Raw genomic sequence first — 9,481 nt, forward strand, 5'->3', positions numbered from 1 at the left:
TGAGAAACAAAGCTGACTTTGAAATTCTGTATTCAAAACAAAAAGCATACGGCTCTAATAGAAAAGGATCCAAGAGCCCTTGTGAATCACAAATAACAATTACCCTGTGATTGTCATCTTTCAGTACTTTCAGGTCTGCCACCTCTGACAGCATTTTTTACCAAACATTAAGGAAGATTTTTCGCTCAGCACAACAAGGCTGCCACATTCCTTCTAAGAGTAAAGGTTGCCCAGCACATCCCAGCACAATATTCCTCATTTCTCACCATCATGCTGTGATTCTCTTTGCCTTCTCTCACAAACAGGTATTGGGAACACCAGATTTAGGAGGTTTGACTAATGGTATGTATATATCCATGCTTTAATTCCATGTACATCTCCACAGCAGCCAAAAGGCTCCATCCTTGTCTTACTTGGCCATGTCCCCACTGGTCCTCAGGACCTCCTTCTGTTATCACCAGGCTTTTGTGCAATTTTGCAGTAAATGGGATCATGGAGCTGATTATTTTATTTTATTTTATTTTATTTTATTTTATTTTATTTTATTTTATTTTATTTTGTTTTATTTTATTTTTTCATCCCAGAGGCATCAGGCTAGCTTTCAATTTAATCTGTTCCATCTAAACAGGTAATTGGGAGGAAGCTGGATGAAGAACTGGAGATGTGAAGGGAGGCAAATACGATTTATTCTTTGAGTGGTGATACAAGTTAACATCACGTGCAAAAGAGCATATATCCACAGTGTAAATTAGAGTTCAGGCTCTGTCAAAAGGCAGTGAAGACTCTCCTAAACAGATGCTTCCAATTGTAATTCAGAACACCTAAACCAGAAGCCTAAAATGAAACAGCATGACTATCACAAACCCATAGTGTCTCAGCACTGTAATTCCCACCAAAAGTTTATGTTCTATTTACAAATGCAAATGATCTGGGCTTAAGCAGAAATACTTTTGCCTAATTTTTTTTCCATGGAAAAATTGAAACCTTCCCCTTTGAGGGGCAGTGAAGACCCTCTGAAGGGCTCTCCTGCTAACACAATAAACATCTGTGGGTTCTTTCCTCCCTAATGCTGTTTTTCTAGGGGTCCCTCTCTGATGAATTAGCAGTCCCAATAGATTGAGGCAAACAATCCCACACACCACATTTTAGGAAATGGTACTTCTTGGAACTGATTGGTTTGGTCTGCCTTAATGCAGGCAAGTTAACACCACATTATCAAATGGACTGAGGTCACCAACCTCCACCAGATGATCTGCTTGATCCTTCTCAGGCTAAAAAATAAAAAAAATAAATTAAAAAAAGAAAAAAAAAAAGAAAAAAAAAAGAAAGAAAGAAAGAAAGAAAAAGAAAATGCAAAAATGCAAAAGCTTGGATTCCTTACAGAAATCTGAGTGCTCCAAGCTGGAAGCAGTAGGCTTGGTCACTCACAGCCCACCCACCTAAAGATCAAGATGGACTGGAACAACCTCCACCACAAGCCAGAAAAGTGAAGGGGGTTGGGAGGTGGGAGGAAGAGTTTCATATTTCATCTACCACTTTTAATAGAAAACAGAATGTGGTGGGAGGTTGAAAGGAAAATGGCAAATCCCTGGAGGTCCTAAGTGTTGGCCTTGCAAGCCAAAGCTGTCAATCACACCGAGTGCCCTCCGACTCTACTTCTTGAAAGGAAGGAAAGAAAGGAGCAACAGACTGGCACATTCAGCCACTAGGTGTTACTGTTGCTCCATGAACTTTAGTTAGGGAAAATTTCTGAGGCATCATCTGCAGCTGTACCTGAAGATTTAAACCACAGAAACTAACTCCTGGATTCACGTATGTGACTCAAAAATCAGAACACTTTGGTGGCTTTTCTTGGGGAGGCCATGGGGAGGCCATAGAGGCAGATTGATGTTCCACGGGTTTGTTTTTACATCTCTGCTTTGTTTCTCCATCTGTGAAATGGAAATAAAGACCCTCATCTCCCCTGGGAAGGACTTTGAGGCCACAGATCAATAAGAGTTGAAGTTCTTGACAATCTGTTGGCATGAACAAAGCAATAAGGTTTTGCATGAGCTTTTCATGTTGATTCCAGAATAGGTTTTCTGAGAGAGACTGAACTGAGTGTTACCCTGGAGACTCGTGACAAAGAGCAGGACTGCACTGCACCTCTGTCAATGCACCTTAATGTCCTGTTTCCCTTTGCTCTCTTGCCATAGCTCCACCCAAAGATTTTTCCAGAGAGCAGCCACACTTCATCCAAACCATCATTTACTTAATCAAATACGCTTGGAGCCCCAGAGACACATCCCTGCCCTGAGCTCCTTAACCAACAAGCTTTGAGATTACAATATTGATTTTTCTCCTTAATTTTTAATAATGGGTTACAATGCTCAAAAATAGGTGTTCCTTCCTCTCAATTGCTGTATTCCAGGCCTTGCCCCCAGGTGAACCAGTATAAATAAATGGACGATGTAGTGCAGGTCCCTGTCTGCGCCCACTGAAGAGCTGTTTCTGCACACACACAATAAATGTCATGCAAAGCACAGCAACCAGGCAGAGCCTTCCCTTCATGGTGAGCTGTGCCATGTGGTTGTACTTCTAACCCAGGCAGCATTTTCACACACAACTGGAGTGCTCCAGGGCGTGTTTCCCATAGTTTGGAAACATTGCTACAGTACATTAAACAAAGCACCAATACTGAGCCACAAAAGCTTATGAAAAAAATTTTTTGAATTGTTTTCATAGGAAAATTTTTATGTGCCACATTAAATGAAATAGAATGCAAACTTAAAATACTGAAAGACTGAATGGTTTGCAAGTGCTCAAGTATTATCTGAAAGCTGACTGGCATTACATTTTACTGCTGCTTCCAGTAAAACCAGTGGGTCTCTACCTTGGAGGCAAATGTCCTCTGACCTGCAATTCAGCCAAAAAGCATCACTTGCCCTCACACAGCAATCACTGTGTCTCTCACTCAAGTTGTCACTGGCATTTCTAGAGTGAAGAACAGCTTTATTGAAATATTATTGATACCTTGCAGTGGCTTTTGGCTTTTGAAGGAAGAAGGAGGATTTTTACAAGGAAAATCACCTAAAGATGATAATTTTTGCTTGCTACCAAAACATTATGGTGGAAAAGCTACCATCTAATAAATGCAAGACATAAAGACCATTACCAGCATTGTCTGGAAGTAGTTCACCTACTGCTGGGGTTTTCTCTCTGCTGCAGTCTGACAAAGAGTTTTAAATCAGTGAAGGAAAATGATTCACACACATGTGCTCTCAGCCAACAAAATACCAGGAACTAACATAGCTTTTCCCATATGCCTAAGGCAGATCCTGATAACATCAAATGTACTTGACTTAGATGCCTTTGAAAACAGTCATCCTAAGTGGCTTGAAAGCTTAATTCCTACTTTCTAAAGTAACTTCAAACCCTAAATCACATGGATAAATCCAAAAATTGCACCCTTAGTCAGCTGTGCTCTCCTTACTCTTCAGTGGCTAATATAAACACACAAAGACCCTATCTGACACTCCATCTAAAAATTAATCCTAATTGCTTTCTGGGCAGCTGCACAAACAGCCAGTTTTACCCAGTTTCAGTTACCTCTTATGCTTTATTTCCCCTTCTTCTGTGCTGGTGTCCACAATAGGACCCTTTATAACACATTTCTCTCCATGGGCTGGTGTCAGCTAATACCATATGCCAGCTAAGGCTGTCCTGGTTCTTCTCTCTGGGCCACCCTTTCTGTCTTTCCCTTGAAAGTCACGGGTCTGAAATGTGGAAAACAACAAAGCTGCGGGAAAAAATAACTATGAGCTGTCCCAGCTCATTGGGAATTTGTCCTGAATCACACATGAATCTTCACAAACAGAAAGTACACATCCAGAACCAAATTCAGAGGTAATTGCAACTACTGCTTTTTCATTGTCTTAGTCCCATGAACCCGAAAAGAAAAGTTTTTCTGAAGTTTAAAATACTGTGTGAACATCGAGATGCCACTGCCACACTGAACCACTGTAAACTAGAGTGAAAAAACAAATGAGTCTCCACTGTGATAGAGAAGACTGTACCCCCTCAGTGAGAGCAGAGCATTTCTGGTTCACATTTATTAGCAGTACTGGTAATAAACATTTACATTGTGGTAGCGCCTAGAGGCCCTATTTGAAAGCTTGTCTAGAAGTGCTATTGTACCTGGGCACTAAACAGCTCTGAAGCAGCACATCTGTCGGCCAGATGTTTTATTTTCCTAGAAGCTGCCATTGCAAAAAGCCTCTTGCCTCCCCTAACTAGCCTTAATAAGAATCTTCAAGAGCTTGGCTTCATCATTCTTCCAAGGAGAATCTGCAGTTAAAATCGCAGTGGAACAAGGAAGGAGAGAGCTGTTCGAGCTAGTGAGGGACACCAGGGCAGTGCAGAATGAAGACCACATTGACAGAGGGCTCTGGAAGAGGGCACTGACCTCTACCCGTTTCATCCCTCCAGGGCATTGGGGCCAATGCAGAGCAGCATTGCATGGATGTGACCAGCACTGGGGTGCAGCAGTGGACTTGGTGCTCTCTATTCCATCTTTCATTGACTTTTGGACCCTGAAAGGTTGCACAGGAGTTGTGGGTTTTCTCTTCTCATGGTTCAAAGATTTGTATCTATGGGTGGAAAAATGTTCTGAGAGAGGCTTTCCACTTTCTCCCACTTCTGCCCTCAAAAGTCATCAGCTGTTCCTCCTCTGGTCAGTGCTCAGGGGTTACACAGCTCAGGGGCTGGAAATCTTGTCCCCTGCTGAAAGCAGCAGACAGGAAGTGCCAGGAGGACTTTCCCCTCACCAAAGCTGCCCTGGGCCACACCAGCACATACATTGTGAAGGATCCATCACTCTTTTGCTGTGACACCATCCTTGCTCCAGCAGGCCGGGCAGAGCAGGGACACAGCAGGGAAGAGTGAGGGGACAGCAGGGACAAAGCCACAGAATTCACACACACAATCACTAGGTTGGAACAGACCTTTAAGATAATCGAGGCCAACCCATGCCCTAAAACCTCAACCATGGCACTGAGTGCCACATGCAACTACTTCTTAAACACATTCCGGGATGGCGACTCCACCACCTCCCCGGGCAGACAATTGCAGTACTTTATCCCTCTTTCTGTAAAAAACTTTTTCCTAACATCCAACCTAAATTTCCCTTGGTGCAGCTAAGAGTGTGTCCTCTCGTCCTGTCAAGCCAGGACACTGCGGGGACAGAGCAGGGACACAGTGAGGCAACAGCAGGGACGCTGCGGACACAGTGTGGGGACACGAAGGGGACACAGCAGGGACGCTGAGGGGACAGAGTGAGGACACGGTGGATGGAGAGCAGGACGGAGTGAGGACACTGAGAGGACGGAGAGGCGACATGAAGGGGACAGAGCAGTAAAGAAAGCGTGGAAACAGAGCGGGGACACGAAGTGGACACAGCTGTGAGGGAGCGGAGACATAGAGGAGACACGGCAGGGCCACAGCGGGATCTGGCCCGGGGACACTGAGAGGACGGAGAGGCGACATGAAGGGGACAGAGCGGTAAAGAGAGTGCGGACAGAGCGATAACAGAGCGGGGGACACAAGCAGACGCAGCTGTGACGGACTCGGGAAACAGAAAGGACATAGCAAAGCTACAGCGAGATCTGGCCCGGGAACACGAACGGCACGGAGCGGGAACAGCCCACAGCCCCTCACGCCGCGCCCCGCCCCTCGCGTCACGTGAGGGCGGCACAGCCAATGGCAGCGCGCTCCCGCCGCCCCGCGCGTTGCCGGGCAGCGGCCGCGGGGGGGCGCTGTGCCCACCCGCCATGCTGAGGGCCAAGGTGCTGCTGGTGGGGCCGCGGGAGGTGAGTGCGGGCCGGGCCCCGCGGGCTCGCTGCGGCGGGGCGGACCGAGGGAGGGAGGGAAGGAGGAAGCGGGACTAGGCTTGTACGCATCGGGGCTGCGCGGCAGGGATGGCGCGGGGGCCTTGGGTGAGCACCGACGTTGTGACATTAAATTCCTGCGTGTGTCTTTCACCCCCGCGTTCTGCCAGTCTGGAAAGTCGGTGTTGGCAAACTTCGTGTCCGAGAGCACGGAAGGGATCTGCAGCTACAGCCCCACGCAGGGGGTGAGGTGAGCGAGAGCCCCCAGAGCCCCGCGCTCTGCTGTGCCGCTGTGTGGGATCACATCCCACCGTGTATCCATCATTTCCGCAGGATCCTGGAGTATGAGAAGCCAAACCTCAATGGGAACAACAAGGGAGCTGGGTGTCGATTCGAGCTGTGGGATTGCAGTGGTGATCCAAAGTAAGCCGACATTGTTACATCCTCCAGGTTACTGAACTCCTGATAGTTCTGTTTACAAGATATTCATAGTTAAGGCTCAAGCCTTAAGTATCTGTTTGACATGAGGAGTATTTCTGACTCTTTACCCCAATATATGTTAATAGTTGATGCTGTAAAACATCCAACACTAGGTACTCTCTGCCATGATTTCAGCTGAACTCTGTTTTGGATAAAGACTGACTAAAATACGAAAGTCCACAACTCCTGGAATGAAGTTACAGATACAGGAGAGAGAGGCCCACTCTGTAATTGCCAATTGCCTTCATCTCTTTTAAATTATGTGAGTGTTCTTCAAACAATGTATGCATATGATTGAGGCCTTAATTTCTAAAAAATGGAATTGAGAATGATCCATTCTTAGAGCAATGTTGAATTATGTTTATATGAGCATTTAACCAAATTCTACATTGTCAGCAAATCATCAAATCAGAAAATCATGGGATCAACTATCACAACAGATAAGTTAAAATACTTGGAATATGATATATAATTGGCAAGGTTACTGATGTTATAGTTTTAAAAGTAGCTGTTCTTGAGAAAGGGAAAAAACCTTGAGGAAGTTTGAGTGCATGTTTCTGCTCTACAGCTAAAAGTCTTTCTACTTCCTGTGTTTTTCAAGGTTTGAAACATGCTGGCCAGCTCTGATGAAGGACTCCCACGGTGTAATAATAATTTTCAACCCTGAGCTGCCCAGCCACCTGAAAGAAATCGAGATGTGGTACTCGTGCTTCGTGCAGCAGCAGCCACTGCTGGACAGTCAGTGTCTCCTGGTGGCACATCACAAGCCAGGCAGTGCAGGGGACACAGAAAACCTGTCCTTGGGTAAGGAGATGGAAAACTCCATTTGTAGCTCAGAGTTTTTCTTCGATCTTCATGTCTTTAAAATTGTTAATACCTTATGGGTTGCATTTTTCATTTAAATCTGTTGATTAAAGAACACTAAAGTGCTTTGTAAAAACAGAAATAATGGATTTCAAAGGTCATTTGGAAGGAGCAATATTCCTATTTCACAAAAATGGAATGGGAAGGGAAGGTCTTCTCCAAGCAGCTGACCCAGAAATTAGAACTTCTGCCATATTTCCTCATCCATAGTAGTTTGGTTCTTACATTGGATTTTTTTTTAGTAACACACTTTTGAGGGCATTTCAGTCTGTATTTTGCCAGTCAAAAGAACAGGAGCCCTTTGAAATAAAAGGCTAATGAGCTGCATCTTAAAATTGGCAATAGGTACCTTAGATACTGCAAAATTATTTGTGGTTGTTCATGGCTGTGAAAACACACATTCCCTTCTGGGCAACCTGTTCCAGTGTTCAAACAAGCACATGTTTGTTATAAGCATTAATATATTAATACATATTTAAGACAACAATATCATTCCATAATTTTGAGGAGTATCACATCAGTTCAGCAATCAAATTGCAGTTCAGGCTCAATTTGTTTAATTCTGCTTAACAGAATGTGAGACCAAAACCAGACTTTACCCTTCAATAATAACAAAGTTTGAAGAATTTAATCTGGCAATGAGCTGCATTTGTTTGCAACACTGACAAACTGCTGCATTTCTCCTTGCCCTGCTCTGTATTATCTGAGGTGTAAAATGTTGGGTACCACTGAATTGCAGCTGACTTCAGCATGAGCTGCCTCATGACCTTGATGGTGACTATTTCTTTTATAAGAGGAATATACCTAATTATTGTTATTTCCTTTCAAAGCTTATCCACTGAACAAGCTGAAATTGATACATTCCAACTTAGAGGAAGATCCCGAAGATGTTCGGATGGAATTTATCAAGTACTTCAGAAGCATCATCAACATAATAAATGAGAGCAGAGAGAGGGAAGAAATGTCAATTATCTCATAATATTAAAAAAAAAAACTGAACAAGGAAGAAAAAGTATGATTTTCCCTTTGTAAGCTATACTAGCCTGTAAACAGACCCTCCCAATAGAGAATTCGCCAGCCTACAAATACTTCAATCTGTGAAAAAGTGCTAACATCAAGTGAACTGTGGTGCCAAGGAGATGGCTGCATATCCAGGAATTGGAGTAACTTTGTAGCTGCACTTTGGCATCAGAGGCACAGGAAGGTGTTATGAGGTTAGTGTGGCCCAAAGTAAAAAGGTTTGGGTCATGTCTTCAGAATTCCTTTGTGCAGGGGTGCTTGGAGAAGAAAGCCTGGCAGAACATAAGACACTGGAGTTCTGCTAAAGCATCTGGGCAAAGTGCTCATGTTCGCTGGAGAAGTCTTGTCTTTAGAAGTCAGTACAAACTGATTGGAGTAGAGATCTGAGAAGAAATCATGGTGTAAAATCCACTTCTTTATGTTCCAAGTTGTCTTTCCCTTGAAGAGAGCACATTGCACAGCCATTGCCTTGGCAGGACAGAGCAGGTTGCAGTCTTTCTCGGGACTAAGTTTTTCTTCTATTCCAACAAAATAAACATGTTGTGAGGACAATGTTTAGGTCTCTCTGGGAGGAAGGAATTGAAATCCTGGTTTAGTGCAATATTTTGACTTATGTCAGGAGCTCCAATAAGTTCTGCATTCTTCAGAGGAGCAAAAGCTGTTTCAAAACTTTACTGTTCCCTGTTGCATTGAAATAAGTGGTTTCATAGATAATTTACTTTCTGATTTGTTTGGTTTGCACTCATTCCTGTTCTTCGCGTGTTTTGCTGCAGAAGACTTTTTGTAACATGCATTACTAAGGCAATAAAAACATTTTAAAAATGCATCCTCTTTGTTCTCAAAGGGGAAATTAATTATGGGTTTGTGGAACTCTTGTTTCATTTTTAGTAAGGAAAATAGTGATAAAGTTGTAATACATTTCAGCCTACAAGAAGAGATGTAGCCAAAGAAATGACACCACACTGACACTGCCTTTTAGTAAACATCCTTTAGAGAAAGTATGTTATAAGCCAGGGAGTACTTCATGTATTTTAGTGCAAGGCAACAAGAGTAAGAAACTCTTGGGTTTTTCATTGATCCAGCTTAATTAATCTACTATTTTTCCTATTTTCATAGTTGTCTGAGTAGTGAGTAGCCTGTCCTTGTTGCAAGTGGCATGTGAGGTGAAAGAGTAAAAGCTCTGTGAACAGTTAAATGCTACAGTTGGTTCTGGGAGGCAAAGAGGGTGGTACTGAAGGAAAACGTCAGTGAGA

General features: G+C 43.6%; 1 protein-coding gene across 2 annotated transcripts; it reads left to right on the forward strand.

Moving 5' to 3' along the window:
• The first annotated feature begins 5,775 nt into the window (after positions 1-5,775).
• IFT22 (intraflagellar transport 22) lies at positions 5,776-9,085 on the forward strand. Of its 2 annotated transcripts, XM_083875281.1 has the most exons (5): positions 5,776-5,846; positions 6,035-6,114; positions 6,198-6,287; positions 6,946-7,148; positions 8,039-9,085. In XM_083875281.1, the coding sequence occupies exons 1-5, from the start codon at positions 5,808-5,810 to the stop codon at positions 8,185-8,187; spliced, it is 561 nt and encodes a 186-aa protein (XP_083731407.1). In that variant the 5' UTR covers positions 5,776-5,807; the 3' UTR covers positions 8,188-9,085. The 2 variants fall into 2 exon arrangements, with proteins under 2 accessions (XP_083731407.1, XP_083731408.1); XM_083875282.1 differs by lacking the exons at positions 5,776-5,846; positions 6,035-6,114; positions 6,198-6,287 and adding an exon at positions 6,484-6,606.
• The last annotated feature ends 396 nt before the right edge of the window (positions 9,086-9,481 follow it).

The sequence above is a fragment of the Zosterops lateralis genome (assembly GCF_965231275.1).
Source record: "Zosterops lateralis genome assembly, chromosome: 19".
Lineage (NCBI taxonomy): Eukaryota > Metazoa > Chordata > Aves > Passeriformes > Zosteropidae > Zosterops > Zosterops lateralis.

Coding starts and splice junctions, on each gene's coding strand:
- IFT22 (XM_083875281.1), top strand. CDS start 5,808: ATGCTGAGGGCCAAGGTGCTGCTGGTGGGGCCGCGGGAG. Junction 5,847..6,034: donor TGCTGGTGGGGCCGCGGGAG/GTGAGTGCGGGC, acceptor GCGTTCTGCCAG/TCTGGAAAGTCGGTGTTGGC. Junction 7,149..8,038: donor CACAGAAAACCTGTCCTTGG/GTAAGGAGATGG, acceptor TTCCTTTCAAAG/CTTATCCACTGAACAAGCTG.